Source organism: Rhinolophus hipposideros, assembly GCF_964194185.1.
Source record: "Rhinolophus hipposideros genome assembly, chromosome: 9".
NCBI classification, from domain to species: domain Eukaryota; kingdom Metazoa; phylum Chordata; class Mammalia; order Chiroptera; family Rhinolophidae; genus Rhinolophus; species Rhinolophus hipposideros.
In genome coordinates, this window is record NC_138055.1 from 40,079,616 (window position 1) to 40,102,356 (window position 22,741).

At 38.6% G+C, this 22,741-nt stretch overlaps 1 protein-coding gene across 1 annotated transcript in view; it reads right to left on the reverse strand.

Annotated features, from left to right (window-relative positions):
- TMTC1 (transmembrane O-mannosyltransferase targeting cadherins 1) overlaps window positions 1-22,741 on the reverse strand; it is a 234,329-nt gene that overhangs the window by 25,953 nt on the left and 185,635 nt on the right. Inside the window, exons 12-13 of the mRNA XM_081058527.1 lie at window positions 19,479-19,622; window positions 2,323-2,431 (exon numbers count right to left, since the gene is read on the reverse strand). Coding sequence (XP_080914653.1) covers window positions 2,323-2,431; window positions 19,479-19,622 — 253 coding nt within the window. The remainder of the gene's footprint in view (window positions 1-2,322; window positions 2,432-19,478; window positions 19,623-22,741) is intronic.

Here is a 22,741-nt window from a genome sequence, read left to right on the forward strand (position 1 = left end):
CTGGATCTTGAAAAATAGAGAGGATTTAGAGGGTGAGATAGAAAAGATGGCATTATAGAAACTGTGTGAATATCTGTAAAGAGCTCCCCTAAAACAACATATGAGTGATTATTACTGGTAAGTGATATTGTCATTTACTTTAAGGGGTAATTTCCATCCAGAAGAGAAACTTAATGTTTATTATCTGCCCTGCTGAGTTGTGAAAAAAGATATGAAAGGGAACTATTAATGCAATGACTTATTTATTTACTTGCTTATACCTCATTGTTCCACAAAGAAACTGAGGCAGTTTCCAAAAATGTGGAACATAAATTGAATAAAATCAATTACTGAGGAAAGTAATACACTCAGGAGTAACAGCAGCACACAAAGAAAAGAGAACTATACAGTCTAGACTGGTTGTTAGGCGAGAAGGGGTGGAAATAGAGGTAAACTTTCTAGCATTTGCAAGATTTTTCCTGCATTATATTAAGAATAAAACAAAAACCTTGTAATTCAGAAGCTTAACCTTCCCTAATCCTGAGACATGAGAGAAATTCCTCCCTTGAGTCCTCAGGAAGGAGCCACTGATGATGTAGGGGTACTGGCCTCAACCCCATCCCGGACCCGACCTTGACACAGCGATCATTTCAAATGGCTATTCCTCATGTGGTCCCTCGGTGGAGGGCAGGAGCTTTGGGCTAAGGCACAATTTCGTCACAACACAGTGTGGCCCACGTGCCCAGCCCTCCTTGTAATATAAAAGTAAATTTAGAATCAGTGATGGATTGGAGGGACATGTTCTTCAGTTCGTATTGATTCACTTAGTCACTCAAAATGTACTGATTGCATACAATGTGAGAGGCATGGGAATATGGCCGTGACTAGAACAGATAGCCGTTCTCACGGAGTTAAGAATTCTAGTAGTGGGAGAAGGATCATAGACAAACCAATACATGTTAAATGGTGATAAATGTTATGGGGAAAAGTAAGGCAGGGCAAGGTGAGAGAGAACGTGGTGGGCAGTGTGTGGTTGCTATTTAGAATGAGTCATCACAGACAAGCCCTCTGAGATGGTAATATTTGGGCTGAAATCAGCATGACATGAGGAAGGAAACTCTAAGATATAGAGGAGAAAAGCGTTGCATGCCAAGGGAAGACAGTGCCAACGCCCTGAGAGCGGCAGTCTTGGCAGTCTGAGCAGCTGTAAGACAACCAGCCAGGCAGACACAGTGCAAGGGTCTTAGGAAAATAAAGGAGCCAGAATGAGGTGAGCAAAGGAAAGAGTGAGGAAGTCAATATCTTTGGAAAACTTCTACTGTGTCTGCTTCAGCACAAGCCAAAGACAGCTGCGGACTGCCAGTGTACACCCTAGTACATGACCATCATCATTTTAGCTTAAATATTGTGCTAAAACTGGCATTAAAATTACCCACTATGGACATGGGCTTTTTGCTAAAGCCCATCTACACTAAATGGAAACTATGAGAGAGATAACTAAGCTTACCATTTCTGACACTTAAATATCCATAGAATGTCCTGATTTTGTTTCCTGCTGAAACCTCCAAAGTTTTTCAAATGCAAATTGCATCCCTATGTATCTGACATGCAATATCAAAATCACTACATTCAAGCCAACTGAATATTGCAGGGTATCTTTCAAAGGTTGAGTTTGATTTTAAGACAATCTGGCAGTTGTGGGATAGCAGAATTATTGAGGGCACTTACGTGTGTCAACAAAACAACATCATCAACTTAAAAAAGACAACTTACATTTGTTTCCCCATATCTGGGGGCATGCATTCAGGTCACTGAAAAGTGGTATCAAATCATTTAGACACAAAGAAACAAGGGAATCAAAATACTCCTCTATTTTATGTCCTGAGAAACGTTATCTCTTAGGAGCCCATCCTATAAACCTCTGTGATCTTCTAATAGGTATTAAGACATAGGATCTATAAGATGATTGGTAATCGGTTCCACACTGTGTTTAGAGATCTTAGTACATTGATAATTCCCCAGAAAAAATATGATAAATAGTAAGAAAACCAGCAAATACCATGTATTGTTCTTGACAGATTTTTGTCCCAAAGTGATAGAGAATATATCAATGGCCTATAATGGATCATCTTTGTCTCAAGAGCACCTACACTACACAGAGAATATTGGAGTGAGAATACTAGGCTTGTAATTTCTATCAAGAAAAAAACTGACATAGAAATTAATTGTCCAATACGAGCTTATAAACTAAACCATCAGTACCAAAAATCTAATATGTACTATTAACTCATACATTCAACAGTAAATTTTTTTAAATATGTAAAATTAAATGGAAGTAATCACCTGCTCAGCCAATAATGAAGCTAAGCTTGAATATGCATCTGCGAACTCTGGACCATATTTAATGGAATCCTTCAGTAAGGTGATGGCCTCTTCTTTTTTCTCCTGGGATCTACAGATTATAAGGGTGGAAAAAGAATATCTTTTAATAAAACTCTGTTTAAATCCTCTGATTAGACTTTAAGATCTTACTTCTTTTAGTGAAGATTAACCAATTCACTCTAGATTTTATTGCAAATGAATTGACCATACTGCCCCAAGTTGTTAACAGTTTTTGTCTGAATTATCAGTGGAAAGAGATGGTAAGATGTAAATGGTGCTGCAAGGTATTAACACTGATTTTTCTACCTTCTATTTCCTGCTATGCACTGTTTGAGAGTTTTATTTAATATTTTACAAGTTTGTTAACCAGCAAGTTAGACCCTCAGAGCAGCAATTTGGGGGCATTACCCAGTGGCAAGGCAGACAGTTTGCAACGATGTGAAAGACGGTTTGAGCCCCTGCAGCATTAGTTGTACCAGTGCAGGATGGCCTCCTTTTGGTGGCTGAGCTACCCACCAGGGACAAGCCAGCCAAATGGCCCATGTTAGTCTTTGTTTATATAATGCAAAGAGATACATTGTATACATAATTTACAAAATTAGAAAATACTGTGACTACTGGCTGGCAAAGAATGATCAGCTATTTTATCCTATTTTTATTGAGAATTGAGGCTGGGTCCATGTCCTTCATTTTAGTCCTCTCCCCAGTGATTACACTTCTAGTTTCAAAAAGGACTCAAGGCCCAAAAGTTATTGCCATTATTTTGGGTGACAGTTCTCTTTCCTGTTCGTGCCATGGAGAAACACTGGGTCATCACCCTGATATCAGTTATCTTTGAAGCCAAAAGTGTACACTGGCAACCATGCTACAAGGACAATTCCACAACCACTGACCACTTACTAAGTGTTAGACATTGTAACTGGCAAAAGAAGAGGAATGAAGAATAGAACCCCGGAAACGATAAACAGCACACAGCTGAAGGGTACCCCCATCTTTACCAGTTACCAATGCGGAATTGTGTGCTTATATTTATACTCTTTAGGATCAGCAACCATTTATTCAGCAATGAATAGCTACCATATATGCTCGGGTAAATTTTCACATAACATTATTAGTTTCATTCTCACAACGATCCCATGCAGCAGGTATTATTGTGTTATTATATTCATTTCTTGAATGAGAAAATTTGGATTCAGAAAAGTCAAGTGACTCATGGTATTCACATCATCCGTCTTCTGAGTCAAGATCCAGTGCTCTGCCATCTCATCACATCTTTTTATTCTAACTGCTTAGAAATCCATCTCTTTCTTCTGACCTTGCTGCTCAAAGTGTGATTCATGGACCAGTATCATGAACATCACCTAGGAGCTTGTTAAAAATGCAGAAGCTCAGACCCCAGCCAGACCCAATGAATCAGACCCTGCATTTTAAAAAAGACGCTCAGGTAATTTGTACACACACTGAGATTTCAGCATAACTGCTCCATGAATTATCAAAGGCAGCCGAGAGCAGCTTGTGCCATAAAAACCCCTATGGCTTTAAGTCTCTGTAGGATAAAGATCTTTAGAAGGAGAACTAATATTGACTCCACATGTTTGAGGTACAAGTGCTAGAAGCAGCATATCATAAGGTGACTTTACCTAGGAACATAGTCTTTTATCACAGACCTTGGGGAAAAATAGAAAAAAGTCATGTTTCCACACAGACCTTGCATTTAACTATACCATTTAGTAAACATTTATCACTGTCTATTATGTATTAGCTATTTCCCAAGGGAGGTGGCTGTCTAGGCAATCCTCTCATTATTGAGCCTCGCTAATTCCTACTGAACCCCTCTCGATGTACATTCCCACCCTTGGTATCAAGGTGTAAGGCCTGTGTCCTTAAGTAAATTGTCCTTGGGATGTGTCTTTAAAGTTTCATGGTTATAAGAAACTTGCATTACTGCTTTCTTGCTGATTTTAGTGCTCTTAATGCTGCTTTCTTGTTGATTTATTCAGTCAACAAATATTTAAAGGGTGTCTCTTAGACTCTATGGAAGCCCACTATGTTTACATACTCTTGGGTTTCTATTCTAAAATACAACTTGACATATTTCTCCCATTAGCATATGTTTTTAAGTAAAAACTTATTTTTTAATCCTGGTAATTTGACCATTGATTTCATGGTTAGCAGAACTCTTTCTCCAAGGATTGCGTAAATCTTTTTAACAGTAATTTGGAAATCCTCCCAAAAATCCAAGGGAAGATACTGACTTAGGAAATAAAGGCTGAAAATTAAGTCCCTCAGGACATAATTTAGCTTGGATATTCTTCAAAATCAGCAGGAATAAAACAACAATTTGATAGTAAAATTTAATGATTTTCATTTGTTATGGTTCCCATCAAGATAGAATGGCAATTTAAACCTTTTATATAGGAACTCGGTGAGACGACTTACCAATTAATACAGTCTATGAATCTAAATACTTGAGGTCACCCATTGACATTCATGTGACACAATAGAAAAGTTAGCATCAAAGTTATTCATAGGGAACTTGGATTCTTTGTGAAAAACTGTGTTTCTATTAATCTCTTGAGGGACTGACACATGTTCAGAAAAATATCATATCTTGTAATTTCATTTAGTATATAAGTTTCACAAGATGCAAATACCAGCAGACAGGACATTTCCTGTTGGCTCAGCACTTTTGGATGACTCTGCTTTTCCAGGGAGGCTTTCAGAGTCAGTCATTAGACTCCGGCAGGGTTCAGGCAGGTGCCACCTTAACAGATATTTTAAAATGCCTTTCACAAAAGCCAAAGAAATTGATGAGTGTCAATTTTATTGTTGTTTTGTTTCTGAAAGGTAGAGGAATAGTAGGAAAGATACATTTCTTCTGTCGTCTCTCTTTTGCTCACCCTCGGTGGACGTTTATGAAACTGGGGTGGCTTGGACACAATACCTAATAGCAGATAATTCATCTAAATGGAAACCTTCCCTGGTCGTATAGTAACACAATTACCAGGTGAGAACTGACCTTCATTTCATCCTGTTTTTGAAATCAGTAGCATCCCTTTTCATTCTACATTACGACCCATGTTTCTCTGATAATTATCCCAGATGAAAAAAAACAAAAAAAAAACAAAAAAAAAAAACCCAAAAAACCAAACCAGGAGCAATATTCCTACACTTCTATTGTGTTATTTCAGTCCAGAGAGCACCTTACTCGGTTTTGCCTGCTAACAACTGAGTTCATACCTTTAGTTTACAATCAGTTTCTAGTTCCCTCTCTCTTCTCCTTTTACTACATACAGACAACTGAAAGATACATTTTTTTTAGTGCATTGCTTTCAATACATTCCTTTATATAAAAATTTTCATTAATGCCCTACTACCTACAGATAGACTCTTAGTTTAAAACCCTCTATGATGTGGCTGACGAAGGTTTACACATACCCAGGGACACACTGGTCCAGACAGACTAGGTGGCCTTCAGCATCTATTTTACATAACCTAAGAGATCATCTACTTCACTGCTTCTCTAACCTCACTATACCTTAAAATCACTTTGGGTGCTTTTCAAAGGACCTTAGTGTTCTGAGGTTGGGCATCTTAATAGGAAATTCTCCATAGGAATATGACAGTCATCCAGATTTGAGAATTAGGGATGTAATCCAATATGCTTGGTTTACAGCAGTGGAAACTGAGACTCGGGAGGCCTCAGTGATTTGCCTTGGTGCCCAGCAAAAAGGAAGGTCTCCTCCTGGTCTTGTACTTCTCAGCCTGGCACTCTGGCCATGCTACTTCACAGATGGCTTTCCCCTCCTCCTCACTTAACTTCTGCTCCTCTGTGAAGCCTTCCCAGACTGACCCAGCTCAGAGCATGATCCCCTCACCAGAGCTTGTAAACATGTAACAAAATCAGAAACCACCTATATGATATCTTTCATATATTTTGGTTTTCTTTTTGTATCTCCCTAACCAAAAAGGTGGTAGGGGAATCCACTTTACAAGCCCTGTTCTGCCCTCCCCAGAGGACCTGCTCGTTGCTCTTCCATTCAACATTCTCAGGAGTAACTGGGCCCCGGCGTACTTTGCTTCTCTGAGGCCCTGGCACAGCACAGGAGCGGCTCCCGCCATGGTCTCCTGCAGGAGGGTGCCAGCCTGTCCATCAGTGCCAAGGAGGCAAGTTTCTGAAGCTTCATGTTTCTTAATAGTTGTTTGCTGAACATTTATTCTCTGCTAAGAACAGAGTTTTCCTTTGCATCATTTATTTTAATTCTTGTTAAGCAGTATAAATTAGGCATAATTATCTCTAATTTAAAGATTTAGAAAACAAACAATACTAGCAACCACCACCCCAACAACAATAAAAGAACCTGAGGTTTGGAGAGCCCAAGTGATTTGCCCACTGCACACAGCTACTATTCCACCAGGATTCTAATGTACAGTCTGGCCCCTCCACAGGCCATGCCCCACCCCTGCATCCATACTATTAAGTGATATACGCACTCCGTCCGTGACCAGTACTAGGTCTTAACTTCCTCCATAGGTAGGACCCTTGTCTTATTAATCTGACTTACCTGTTTTATCCCAGTGATCTGTACATAGTAGAAATCCAATAATTTTAGTACAGTGATCTGCACATAGTAGAAACTCAATAATTGCTAAATTAATTTTTAAAAACCCATTTTCTTTATTCCTAGATCTTTGTAAATCTCTCGAAATAAGCTTTTAAATGTTCTAATAAAATTTGGCAAAGGACAATAACATAATTATTATCCACTTTACATCTGTTTCAATACCTCTTTCAATATTACAGAAGCGTCCCTAAGGAAGCAAGCACCCAAGCCTTAGAATCAAAAGAAAATTACAAGTATAGTTTCCATGGACTGCGCACTTCTTACATACCAGGCACTGCTGTACAGCTTCTCGACCATAAAAATAACACAGACTCAAAACCCAGAAGGACTGGATTCAGGCTCTACTTCTACCATTTACTAGTTGTGTTCCCTTAGGTGAATTATCTGTCCTCTCCATGTCTTAGACTCACAGTAGGTACCATATATGTTTTGGCTTTTATTAGCTCATTTAATGTTTCTAAAATCACCCATGAAAATCTATCTCCTCCTTTTTTAAATTAATTTTTAAAATAAAGGAGAATGTGGTGGTTTTGAAATTCCCTCAAAAGTAATATACTTCCACATGTTAAGCTAGTCACAAAAATTTTAGGTGGGCCATCAGAGTGATTTTTCTTGTGCCTGATATTACAATAGTTTATCATTACTAAACACACAGATACATAGCATCATATTAAACATAAAATAACACCACTAACAAACAGAGGTATTACCCCTGGAAGCCTCACTATAAAGCAAACACCATGCTGAGGAAGCCTAAATGGCAGACCGATAATTGTGTCTGGATAATTGTGGCTGGAGCCACACAAAGGAGTGGGTCTGCATTTTGTAGGGGTGGTTGCTGAAGGTGAATATTTAGGCAAGAAAGAATCAGGAGCAACTCTGAGCCTCTTTTTCAGCCAACCCAGGAGAGCTTCTTAGAAAAGAAAGATGTGCACAGTTATTTCCATGTAAAAGGGTATAACGAGAGGCAGATGATTTCAAATAGATAATATGACATTCCTTAATAATGGGAATTACCTATATATTCTGACATTACAGATCACTCTTGGGCCAGCATTAGACAGTATTAAAATTTCCAAACACATTCATTTTGGCTCTATAATAAACTACTTAGGGAATTCAGAAGCGCTTTATCAATGTAAACTCCGTCTACAAAGGGCTACTCTGTTAGCCACTGAAATGAACTGACAGGTCAGTTACAAAGGGGGAAATATAAAATAACATTTGCCTCTGATTTGATCAAAGATGTGATTCAGGTAACCAAATCCACAGGTTGTTTCTCTGCATTACATAGAAAAATCTTAAATTAAGTAGCCCATAACTGGTGAACAAATTGATTAAAAAAAAACTTTAATACGTACCCTATCTGATGACCCGCGGGCACACAGAAAGGAATAGAGTCCCTTGGGAAACTCATGCCCCACTAAGGATACTGAGGATCGTCAGAGCTTCTGTTAGGGAGTTCAACGAACACTGATGGAACTATTAGGAATCCCTGGGTAGGTGAGAGAAGCAGGTAAGAGTAAAACTGCTCCACGGTTAGGTGATTTTTTTTTTTTTTTTTTTTTTTTGCCTCTCGGCATCCTGTATTTCTTTATCTGCCAAACAAGTCACTAGTGGATGACTGATAATCAATCCTCCATGACTTAAAATATTCTGTTTTCACTTTTCCCTTAGATCAATAGTCTCAAATGTTAGTGCTTAAGAATCATTAAGTGGTAAAATACAGGGTCCCAGGCCTCCTAAGATTCAGTAGGTCTGGGGTAGGGCCCAGAAATCATTATTCTTAATAAGCCCCTCAGGCGATTCTATTGAGGGTGGTCCTCTGTCAATGCTTTAAGAAACTCTGCCCTGATGTCTACGTGGGATTTGTCTGATCAATGGATCCTTGACGTGAGGCTAAATGTTAACAGGAGGAGGAAAGCTACAAAAAAGAGAAAGAAGATTTCTTGGGACAATCTGAACAAAGAGAAAAGTCACAGTGGCCAGCCGATGGGCCTGGCTGATCAATACCTTTGGATTCCAAGTCATGTGGGAGACTGGAGTGGGGGTACACGGAAGGTGACACGGGGATTCCTGCAACGGAAGGGGCCGCTTCACAGAAGCTCTGTTGTGAGGGTCCGCTGTGGCACATCCGAGTCTTTGCTCCCGTGTTATCCATATAGGCATCATAACGTCAATTAAAATCTCCTAACATCCAACAAGCAAAATTCCACTCTCTTAAGTTTCCCCCAGGAACTTCCAAAAGGCTAAAATTCCTGGGAAGGGGTTCCTGGAACCAATACCATGGTCATCATTCATTTCAAGAGAAACATCAAGTAGAAATTAGATCTTGTTCACAACGTGCAAATCTTGCCATTAAACATTTGTAGTTTCACAGGGAATTTCCCCTGTGGTTATATAGCAGTGAGACTGCTTTTGTCGTGTGTTAAGTAAAAACATTTGCATTATCTCACTTTCCTGGCTCTGTCTCAATGCAGATATTTAGGAAAAGCAAATAAAGCTTCACCACATTTTCTTTTAGTAATTAAGGGCCTGTTAAGTGTCAATTTAGAAATCGTTTTGGACTCCTGTCTAAAATCTTATGACACATTCATTTAAACTGAAAGCAGATGCTTCCTTTGAAAAAGTATTGACATTTTGGGAGAATTTAGGAAATGCCAGGAACAGAAATAAATGGATTTGGCAACCCACTTGGCAGCAGTGAAATTTCCCATTAAACTACAGGGTGAACTTGGAGTGTTGGGAAGCTCTCTTCATTTCAATTTCTTTGTTGGGGTGCTTTGTTGTTGTTGGACCCCAAAAGGATGTCTCTCACAAAGGAAAAAGAGTACGACTTTTTTATGCATTGTGTGTGTGGGGGAGGCAGGGGGGGCGTGGCTGAAAGACTTTACCAACTCACATGAAAAACTGAATCGTGACAGACAAATTGTAAGTTAGATGATCTTTTCAGGGCATACTTTTTTCTGTGTGTCTACCATCTTTCCTATACAGCAAAAGAAAAACATTGGATCATCCTCTATGTAGCTTCTTTTACTTTCAAGTTTACTGAGTACATTTCTGCTCAATGCAATAGAAATATATAATAGTATCTGGTTTACTGGCGTTCACCTTAGTTCTTCTGCTTTACTCTTCACAGAAGCCACGCAGGAAAACTATCTGGAGGACCCATTTACATTATTGGTGGTGAAGAATGAATCTTTGCTTCAACCCCAAAACCACACTCACTACAGCTCACATGAAGAGAATAAATCACCTGCCCTCCCTCCACAGTGGGTTTGCAACATCAGATTCAGGTCACTGCGGCAAACATGGGAGGCAGCTGGGGTGCCCACTTGGTGTGGTGTGAGTGGTCAAGCTTTGGTTGTCCTGAACACCTCTCTCTCCAGCAGAAAACTGAGGAAGTGAATGATGGAAAGTTCTGCGACTGTCTAAACAGAGCAGCAGGGATGGAGACACAGTTCATAGAAAGACGTCATACAGGGGCTGGCACAGAGTAGGCCCTGAGGAAATGTTCTTTCTGAGTCTCCTCTGCCTTCACTCCTTTGAACGGCTCTTGATGTCTTTATCATCAGCTCAGTGAGATCTCTGTCCTGAACGCTGCCAGCAGGATGCCTGCCCCACAATGGCCTTGCTCCTGCATGTAAGGAACCAGTTCTGTACCACAAGTGTATGAAGGTCGGCTGGGGGACAGAGTGTCCCCAGCCAGCATCACTTCAAAGCACATGCAAACATTTATGCTAAGCCCTTCTGTGATTTGATGGAAAAGCATGGAAACAGTGGTCCCATGGTGGGACCTGGAGGAGAAGGCAGCTGAGATTAGCCTGATTTAGCCAGGATTGATTTAACCCATAGATAAAGGACCACTTTGGTGATGCAGTTGAATGAATGTCCCTGGTTTTAGGCTCAGGCTGAGTGCTGTCTAAATCCTGGCCCTGCCTACAGCAGCTGTAGGCTTGGGTTAGATACTGCAGCTCCATGAGCCTCAGTGGCTAGATCTGTGAAATGTGTGCATTAATCTCTGCCTGTCCGGGTTCCTGCAAGGGTGGAGTAAACACACCTGGGCAGTGTGCTTAGCAGTGTCTGGCACATGGGATGGATGATGAAGTAAATGTCAGCTCCACCAGCTCCTCCCTCTCTCCAGCTACCTTCCCACCTGGAATTACTACCACACGCCTCACTGACTGATTCCTCAGCAAAGGCAGGATGCTGTTCAACTCAAGTATTGCCTTTGAAGAGAAAAGGGACTTTGAAGTTCCTTTCCGGTCTTCCACTTCCACTTCAGTTAAGTGATGAGAAACTTGGAGTCTGAGTTAAAACCGCAGATTCTCGAAGCTCCAGAGCTTTACAGGGTCACCTGGTCCCATTCCTTATTTCGAACAGGAGCAAACAGAGTCTCAAGGAGGTTGAGTATTGCCTGAAGCTGTTTCTCTGCAGGGGTAGGAAATGTATTATCTACTTCTGATTCATTATTAATTTGATACTAAGAAGTTGAGCTTCAGATTGGAAGTGAGAAATTATGTCCCTGGGCTGGTAATAATTAATAATTGCTAAAACTTATTTCATCTTTCTTGAGGGTGAGGTCGTTTGTCAAGTACTTACATGCACTCTCGTATTTAGTACTCATGAAGGATGTAGTTATGAGTACCATCTTTACTTAACAAATGAGTAACTGGAGGCACTGCAAGATCAAATCATTTCCCCCAGGTCACACACTACTACATGGCAGAGCTAATAAGTAAACTCAGTAAGCTCTAGAGTTCCTGGTCCTGAGGAGAGCACGGAGAGGCGGTTAGTGCGGCAGCGTAATGGAGCCCAAAGCAGGGCTCTAGATGACCCCGTTCACAGCTCACTGCCGGTGACCCTCCCTTGCCGGTTTCCCTGTCTGTATGGGGGAGTGATGGTGCTTCTGTCTGCAAACCCTGAGTGGGCAGGTTCAGGAGACATGAGCATTCGCTTTGTCGTTTGTCATTCAAGTGTCAGTTACTATTGTTTTTTTCACTGGGAAGAGAGATGGCAGGAAGGTTAAGTGCAGAGAGCTCTGCAATGCTGTCCAGCAGCCATGAAAGCACCACGCTGGGCCTGCTGGAGGGAGAGGGGCAGGGGAGGGAGACTGCCAGTACTGATAAGGAATCACCAAGAAGGAAGAGAGACTTAAAGGCAGGTGTGGGCGAGAGGAAACACAGAGAATACGCATTTCCCCTTTCTGTCCTTCTCTGCTTGCCTTACATCGAGCATTTTCAGATTTTTCCAATGATCTAAATACTGATGCTCTCTAACAACTTATATTGAAAATGTGGCCTCTTTGTTAGGGCAAAGCTGATCTCCTATACAATTTTAAGTTAAAAAGTTGAGGTTTCTGGTCCCCTAAAGTCAGATAATATGTGCAAGAAAAAATTTCCAATGATTACCGTCATTTTTCTTATTCTTTTAATTTAATGGTACCTTCTTTAAGCTACAGCTCTGGTCAAGAGTTGCTCCTAGTCATTCCCAGCACAGGAGCTTAAAGGGACTAGATTGCAAATGAAGTCAGGAAAGATTGAGGGTTAAGGGGGTGGAGAAATGCTTCTCAGAACAGAGGATACACCTCCTGAAAACTCCTGTACTTGACAAAGCAGACCAGCCTGTTTAATTATCATCTGTCAGAAATATTTATGCAAGGAAAGAAAATGATGACATTCCAATTTCTTCAAGAGAATGTAAACACAATCAGGGGTTCCTTAAAGCTTGCTCTCCCCCACAGAGCTTCCTGTGCAGAGCTGTCTTCCCGCCTTAGCAATGTTTGTTGCAGCTATCCAGGCAAAAAAAAAGATTGAGAAAAGGGACCTTCAATGAAAACCACACTATAGATTTAAAAAACTCACTCCTGACCAATTCATTAGTAATCACAGCATGAATGAGTGGAGTTTTGGAGGGGAAAGGATACTTACAAAAATATTTTCAGTCAGCAATCTGTTTATATACAAATAACTCCCAAATCTTAAGGAAGTAGGTAAACATTCTCATCATTTCCCAGATAATTCAGTTTTGTAAGACACTGAGTATAAGATTATAAAAATACAAATAAAACATATTTCCGATGAACTGGAAGAGTTCTCACTTTAAAACACTCATAATATTTTTCTCAAATGTAGTGTGCAGGTTTGTATTTCTCAGACATTGACAAGGATTCAGTTTGGCCGAGCGTCTGGGTTTATACAGTGTGGGAGAGTACTAGAAAGGGTAGAAGAGGAAAGTGGCAGGATTGTGGAAAGTCCCTAATGCTATGAAATTTGACTATATGTGTGCTGGTAATGGATAATCAATTAATTTCTCAGGTGCTCCTAAATTCAGAGGGAGGGTAGAAGAAGAGTAGATGTTGGAAACAGAAGAGAAAAACGTGTTATAACGATAAAATAAAGAGCTTCAAAAGCAGTGGGAGGTGGTTTACATTGTCATATTCTTCACCAGAGACGTCAAGAGGAATGAGAGCTGAGAGAACCTTCAAAATTCATAACTGATGTTCAAGACAGCAGCTCCAATGGAATGCTGAATGAACATCATCAAGGATAAGCACGAAATGCTAACCATTTTTCTTGCCAATTTGATCAGCAAAAGGAAGGTGTTAGGGGAATAATTTGAAAGAGTAGCTGAACTGAGAAAGATTCCTTAGGGGATCAGAAGTCTATGGAATGGGAAGAACCTGACAACCGAAGAAAGAGCCTACGATATGGATGGGAGAAGAGGAAAGAAATAGAATCAAGAACACATGTAGATTTTACAGTAATGATTACTGAGGGCGAAAATAAAAAAGATTGACAACACCAAATGTTAGGGTGTGAAGCAAAGGGATCTGTCACATTGTTGATGGAGTAAAAAGTGGTACAATTAGTTTGAAGAACTGTTTGGCAGTTTCTTAAAACTTTAAAGATACATATACCCACAATTCTACTCTTAAATATTTACCCCCACCAAAAAATGAACATATAAAGACTGAGACGTGAATATTCACAACATGAATATTCATAATAACTCAGACCTTTAAACAAACCAAGTATCCATTCATAGGAAAATATATAAATAAATTTCAGCATATTTGTACAATGGAATACTATTCAGCAAAAAAAAATGTAACATGCAACAACACGGATAAGACTCAAAAATTATACTAAGCCAAAATAGCCAGACACCAAAAAAAAGTACATAGAAAATGATCATCTGTAAATAAAGTTCTAAAACAGGCAAAAAAAAGCTGCAATGGTGGGGAAAAAAATATCAGAACAATGACTGCCTCAGGAGAAGGAGAAATTTACTGAACAGAAGCACACGGGGTGTTTCTATGGTGATGGAAATATTCTCTATGTTATTTTGGGGGTAATTACAAGAGTATGCAAAATTGTCAAAACTCATTGCACCGAACACTTAAGGTATGTTAATTATGCCTCAATTTAAAAAAACAACAACACATAAACACTATGTGTGTGTGTCTGTAATGGATAAACAATTTCTTAATTTAGAGGGAGGCTGGAAGAAAAGTAGATGTTCATGCAGGTGTCAGTACTAGTCTTATGAACGAGGCAAGACAATTATTCCTCCCATGGAAGAGTAAAAGAAGAGAGAGTGTGAACATGCAGGAAATTTTGAGGTAGGCACAAGGGGACCTGCAAAAATTCACCTTGAATAACTTGAATAGTCTCAGTAAACGTAAGGGATGTCATCCTCTGGGTGTGTATATGGGCACCGAGGAGGAGGGGAACACAGGATTCATGTGTTAGGAAAACAGAAAATATGTGGGAGATGTTCTAAAACGATAAAGGATGAATCTCTAACAGTTCTAACCCCCCGATCCCGTTTTCTCCTACAATGCTGTCTTCAGAGTTTTGTAAGGGTCCTAGTCAACTTAGATTTGTGCTCTTCACCTCTACTACGTGGTAGGATGAAGTTCTATGGCATATATTCTCAACAGAGGTGAACATTGCTTTTTGGAGGACGGGTGGTGCAGTGAAAAATCATCTTAGATATGACAATGATCTGCGGTATCCCAATGCTCAACTCTACTTAAGGAACTTATGCTTGAGTATTTAATTGGGGTGGGGAGGGGTGATTAGGAAAAAAATAAAAGGTTTCTGGGATGGCAGGGGTGGTGTGATAATGAAAACGGTTGAGAAATACAGGTCTAAGGAAAGCAAAATGTAGGCAATGGAGGTACGTTTGGTTGGGGGGCGGGGTCTGCTCAGGTAAGTAAATGACAGTCAATTGAGAAGAAGTCTAAGTTGATGTCACATACATCACTTAAATAGATCAGATAAATTAGAGATAGAATTATATATTATGAACATGACAATCAGAGAGAACAGAGGTTCTAACAACAGTAAAGAGCAGGGCCAGCAGGAATGAGAAGAAACTCGCCATGAAAGGCATGTCAACATGAAGGTCTTAAAATAAGACAACTGAGCACAGAGAAGATCTAGGGGGTGGCAGGTCATAATCTTGATCCTGTCAATAGGTCAGTAGGAGTGACAGAGGGGGGAATGGAAAAGGTGGGCAGAGATTAAGAGGTTAAGATCAAATGAGGAACATTTCAGAATTCAGGTACTAAAGGATGAAAAGGTCTGCATAATTAAAAAGCCCATGTTGGGCGACCGGGTGGCTCAGTTGGTTAGAGAGCTAGCTCTGAACAACAGGGTTCCCAGTTCGATTCCCACATGGGCAAGTGAGCTGTGCCCTCCACAACTAGATGAAACACAATGAGCTGCCACTAAGCTTCTGGAGGGGCAGCCAGATGGCTCAGTTGGTTAAAGTATGAGCTCTCAACAACAAGGTTGCTGGTTCAATTCTCACATGGGATGGTGGGCTGTGCCCCTTGCAACTAAAGACTGAAAACGGCAACTGACTTGGAGCTGAGCTGCACCCTCTACTACTAGATTGAAGGACAATGACTTGGAGCTGATGGGCCCTGGAGAAACACACTGTTGCCCAATAAAATTTTTTAAAAAAATAAAAGCCCATGGCATGGCCTTGGTGGTGAATACCCAAGGCAGAGCAGAACTGGAGGATCCTGTAGTGAAGATGGCAGAGGAACTGGGTGATTGATGTAATTCCTGAATTCACCTAAGATGGCAGCACAGATTGGCAGAAAGGGTAAGTCATTGCTCTGCTAGAGTCGCTGAGGATGATGTGAAAATGTACAAAAGACTAACATACCAGTGAGGAGGATGGAGGTGATGTTAATGAGACGCTGGATGGGGCTTCTAAAAATTGGAGGAAGGAGACCTGGAGAGAGATGGGTATGAGTTGGATAAAGGAAAGGGGGAGAAACTGTAATAGGGTTGAAACTCAGGTAAGTAAATTTGGAGGTAACCTGGAGTAATAGGTCACCATGGCGGTGCGGAGTGGGATTTCACTCCAAGGGAAGGATGCAGAACTTGCCCACTCAAAGTTGACATCCTAATGCAGTGGGAGGAAACTCAAAACATTTTTCTGTATCCGGTGGACTGGCATTCTGGAACCTCTGGGGCTTTAGTTAAAAAGTAGAGAAGGGGAAACCTGTCTTGAGTGTATAAACTTCCTTTTTATGAAATAAAAAGGGGATGTGGTAGTGCCAAAGCTATGAGAAAATTTATCGCTAACATTTAAATTTATTTCAAAGATAATGGTTACCCTTCTTTCTGTGTTCTTTTATTCTCTAGATATTCAATTTTGTATAAGAAATTTTGTATGCTGTTATCAAATTCATCTTCTATATAGTTCAATTATTGGACATTCTATCTTCTTCTGAGTTTTAATTACAAGATTTATTGTAACACTCATATAACATCTCTATCCTATCATGAGTGGAAGGTAGTTTTGGCAATGAGGGAAGTATATGATTCTTTAAGAAGTTCTTTTCATATTTTGTTTTAGTAACAAACACCAGCAACTATTTTAGCCAAACAATCACAGAAATATTTTCTGATGCCTTGAATTTAGATATTCTACTATATTCTTTTGAGCCATTAGGGACTCATGCTCTTTTCATCCATGAAAAGTTTATGCTAATCTTGCCCATTTTCTTTTACATTTTAGGTTACAGCAAGGCCAACAATAATTAATATGAATTAAGAATGCTGGCATAGAAAGCTGTTCCTTATCAATCTGTCACACTATAAATGTGATGTACAGAATCATAATTGATTAGCTTTGAAATCCAGTGAAACAGTCTTGAAAGAGGCCAAATATATTTGGGTAACACTCAGTGAAGTCTACTGCTATGAACAAGTCTAAAGCTCTCTGTCATATAACTCCAAGAATGCAAATGAAATTTGTCTTCAGTGCTGTAAGATTTCTGAGATGGTCTGACAGAATCACATCTCATTTAGAGCTTCTGGACTTGACGAAGTCTCACATTTCTCTCAAAGTCAAGATCATTAATAAAGGTCGGTGCTGTACAATAGTAGGGACTAACCACATGTGGTTATTGAGCCCTTGAAATATGACTAGTCTGAGATGTAAGTGGAAAACATACACTGGATTTCCTATAAGTGGAAAACATACACTGGATTTCAAAGATTAATTATAAAAAAAGAATGCACACTATCTCATTAATATTTCTACATGTTTATTTTAAAGCTAATTTTTAAATATCAATTATATGTTAAAAGGATAATATTTTGGATATAGTGGGGTTAAATAAAATATTTTATTAAAGTTAATTTCACCTTTTTAATGTTTTGACAGATTGCCACCTGAAAATTTTAAATTACAGATTCTGGCTTTCATATTTCCATAGGGCAGCACTGCTCTAGGCTGTACCCCAGTTTTGAGGTGAGCCACAAGAGGGCAGTCGAGTGTGGTGATGAAGGGCCAGGGTACTAGGTTAGATCTAGGTTCAACTCCATCTTCTATTTCCTCACTAAGGAACCTTGGCACACTATTTCTCCAGTCTAAACTGTTCATATCTAAAGAGATAATTTGAGTTCTTAGAATGAGCATTAAGTTCTAGATTATTGAAAAAGGCACAATTTAAAAAAGTTTGTTGTCTAATGAGAAACAAATAGGGTATACACCTTAAACAGTAAAATGGATCAAATCAAACCAAATTAAAAATATTATCTTCTTTTAGCCTTTGACTCATTGCTACTTAGTAGAAGAAATAAACTAGTAGAGTAAAATAAAAGCACCCTACTGAACTGTAAATATAATAGCTACCTACAATAATTCGATTTCATTCTCCCTACAACTTTTGATTTGTTCTTATTTGTAAAGGGAGCTTTTGCTGATTTATACTTTTAGTTTTTCTATTTTAATTGTACTTCCCTTGCTTTTACTTACCTGTGTGTAGTAGTTGTTTGATTTTGTGTTCCAGTGTATGAATAAAGCCCTTCCTAAACTTAAAACTCCAACCAGGATGGCATCTTATACAATATTAGATCTTTCTGTGATTAACTCACCCCAATGCTTCTGTTCAAATGGAATTAGATAAAATCATGCATTAATACACACAGTAGGACAAAGCACTTATATGTATATGTAAAATTGAAGGAGCAAACAGGAAGAAGGTGCATCATGTGTTACTGAGGCAATTGAGACAATCCTATTAGGGCTAATCCTATTAGCCTTGCAGGTTCCAAAAGTGTTCTCTAGAAGGGTAGACTCATTGTAGTGTGTGAATTGTCAGCATCTTAACAGGTACAGGTAAATATATCACCACAACTGATTGTAACTATTTTCACCTTTTAATTTCCATTTCTAATGTTCAACCTTTTTTTTTTTTTTGGGTTTAGAAGTTAAATTCCGTAACTACCAACATTTTCACCTCTATTATTGCCACTGTTATTATTACCAGCACCATTACCAATGTGCTTCGAATTTACATTAATAAAAACATAAGATGCAAAAGTACCTCCTTTGTTTTAGGCTTCTGTGACACTAATTGCACTATTAACCTTTTATAGGGCAGTGAGGGAAAAGCCAACACCAGTGATTATGCCAGGGAGGTCTTCCTAAGAGCAAGAGTTACTCTAATCATTATTCCTCTCTTTGTTTCTTGTGGTTGTCATTTGGTTACACCTTTAGAGCAGACAGCTTTTCCTAGACCAGCGTGTTCCCCAAAGTAGATTCACGAAATAGTTGGGAAATAACCTACCAAAACAGATTGATTAGGGAAATGCTGTATTTTATTCCCTTCTTGAGGATGCGCAGGGCACTTAGCATATTAGAGATTCTTGCAATAAAGGAACTATTAATATCTTCTCAGCGTTTCCTGTTTATTTGAACCATGTAAACCATTCCCCATTCCCACGCCTCCACAATCTGTGAACGTCTCCCAGGACTAACACTTACATAAATACACTCTGGAAAATACTCTTTTTGACTTATAAGGGATAGAGTTAATTCAGATGATTATTACACCCCTCCAAAGCTTGAAATCCCTAATTATTCCACTCTTGGAAGAGGAGACAACAGCACAACCAAGTAAGGAAAGGATTTCTGGGAATCACAGGCTGCCTGATCAAAGGTACATGTTCTACTCACTTAAGGAGATTCCCAAGATTGAAAAGAGCCCGGTTGTGCTGTGGATTTAGCTGGAGAGCCTTCTGATAGTACATCTTTGCCTCTGCTGTGTCTCTCATCAGTGTTGCAAGGTTGTTCAGGGCACTTGCATGGCGCGGATACAACCTGAAAAATGAGAAATACTAAGCAATGGTTGTTCTAAAACATCTAAGCTGGGCACAGTTTGCTTGTTCTTCACCACCCTCCCCCAGGCAGCCCACAACCAAAATGAAACACTGAATCTTCCTTTATTGTAATGATATGTGCATGCCAAATCTTTTTTATCCAGTTATATTGAAATATAACTGACATAAGTTATATGTCACTGTGTAAGTTTATGGTATGCAGCATAAGGATTTGACTTACATATATTGTGAAATGATTGCCACAAGAAGTTTAGTTAATATCTATCATCTCATATAGATTTAAAAAAAGAAAAAAAATGTTTTTTTCCCTTGTGATAGGAGTTCTTCTGTTTCCCCGAAAATAAGACCTAGTCGGACCATCAGCTTTAATGCATCTTTTGGAGCAAAAATTAATACAAGACTTGGTATTATATTATATTGTATTATATTATACCTGGTATTATATTATATTATATTATATTATATTATATTATATTATATTATACTCGGTATTATATTATGTTTATTATATTATATTGTAATATAGTATAACATGTTATATCATAATATGTTATAATATAATAGTATATTATATCATATTATATTATATTATACCCGGTCTTCTGTTATAGGAAAATAAGACCAGGTCTTATATTAATTTTTGCTCCAAAAGACGCATTAGAGCTGATTGATCATTTAGGTCTTATTTTCGGGAAAACACAGTACTTTCTTAACTTTCATGTATACTGTACAGCAGTGTTAACTATAGTCATTGTACATTATATCCCTAGTACTCATTTATCTTACAACTGGGAGCTTGTATCTTTTGACCACCTTTATCCAATTCCCAAACTTTGGTAACCATCAATCTGATCTTGTTTTCTATGAGTTTGGGGTTTTTTTAGATTCCATGTGTAGGGGAGATCATACAGTACAGTAAATCCTCACACAGTGTTGCCAATAGATTCTGTGACTTGAAGTGAAATGACAATTTTACCATAAGCTAACTATTATAAACAAGAGCTAAAATACATTGAATAAAATGGTGTTATTGAGGACCTGCTGTATCTCTTTCTCTGTCTGACTTATTTCACTTAACATAATGCCCTCAAGGTCCACCCAAGTTGTTGTAAATGGCGGGATTTCCTTCTTTCTTATGGCTGAATAATATTGCATTTTGTGTTTGTGTGTGTGTATAAAATGTATACATATATACATACATATATATACACATTCATATATACCAAAAATGTACACATTTTAAGAGATGTTATCTATCTATTACTTTTCGAAGTTAAATTGAATTGCAGTACCAATGTGTAATATGACGACATCCATTCAAAAGATGGCATTAATCAAATGAATGCTAGTGTCATTCACTGTATTACAATTTTAATAGTTTTTTTCTTTCTTAAAATGTATATACATTTTTTTGGGCACCCTCTGTATATTTATACCACAGCTTCTTTACACATGTCTTCTGTTTCCATGTCTTGGCTTTGTAAATAATGCTGCTATGAAAATTGGGTTGCAGATACCACTTTGACATAGTGTTTTCATTTCCTTTGGATATATTCCAAGAATTGAAAATGCCGGATCATATGACAGCTTTATTTTTATTTTTTTTGAGGACCCTCCATACTGTTTTCCATAGTGGCTATACCAATTTACATTCCAACAGTGCACAACGGTTCACTTTTATATCCACATCCTCACCAACATTTGCTGCTTCTTGTTGTTTTATTTTAATATTAGTCATTCTAATAGGTGTGAGATGATATCTCATTGTGTTTCAAATTTTCTCTGATGATTAGTGATGTTGAACATCTTTTCACATACCTGTTGGCCATCTATATGTCTTCTTTGAAAAAATGTCTATTCAGATCTTCTGCCCATTTCTTAATTAAATTTTTTTTGTTGAGTTTTATGAGTTCTTATATATTTTGGATATTAACCCTTTATCAGATATATGATTTGCAAATATTTTCTCCCATTCCGTAGGTTGCCTTTCCATTTTGTCAATGGTTTCCTTTGCTTTTCCGTTTGATGTAGTCCCACTTGTTTACTTTTCCTATTATTGCCTTTGCTTTTGGTGTCAAATCCAAGACATCATTGCCAAGACTGATGTCAAGGAGTTGACAGCCTATCTTTTCTTCTAGGAGTTTTATGGTTTCAGGTCTTATATTGAAATTTTTAATCCATTTTGAGTTAATGTTTTGTGCCTGGTGTAAGATAATGGTCCAGTTTCATTCTTTTGCATGTGGCTATCCAATTTTCCCAGTACCATTTATTGAACAGATTGTCTTTTCTTCATTCTTGGCTCCTTTGTAGTAAATTAATTTATCATATATATGTGGGTTTATTTCTGGGCTCTCTATGCTGTTCAGTTGATCAATACGTCCTCTTTAATAACAATACCATACTGCTTTGACTACTATAGCTTGGTAATATAGTTTTAAATCAGGGAGCACAATGCCTGCAGCTTTGTTCTGCTTTCTTATGTCAAATCTTTGATCAATTATTTTTGCAGCTGTACACATATAAATAAAGCCAGGAAGCACATAGGCCACTTAATGGTAAAAGTAAATAACTCCCAAATAGTACAAAAATAAATATTATGTGAATCTACCAGAGTTAAATAAATTTGAGTCCTTTGGAGCCTATAATTACTTTCAACTTCCTTTGACAGAAAATCCTCGCGGCCTCAGGTGCTGAGTTTCCGTCCTGGTGGGACTGCTGACCAGCTGCCTCTACAGTGCTCACTACTTAAACCAGATGCTGGGAGTGCCTTGGATGAGGCATCTTCATAAACACATTTGGACTGAAGCATCAGTTAGACCACCATTATTGAGAAAAGGTGACACATAATATCTCCCCATAAAAATAAACTTTATCCCACAAGTGGCTCTCCATCTTGACTCTCTTTCTCCATTTTATCTGATCTCCCCCTCCGACTGTAGTTTGGTACTATTGGGCCTGATACAGTTCTCAGAATGAAAAGTCTGACAAACACTTAAAAATCAAAAATTAAATAATGCACAATCAAGTGAAAATAACATTCCTAACGTTCAAAAGCAAATATGGAGGTTTGCTATATATCAGTAAACCAAATTTGTGTTG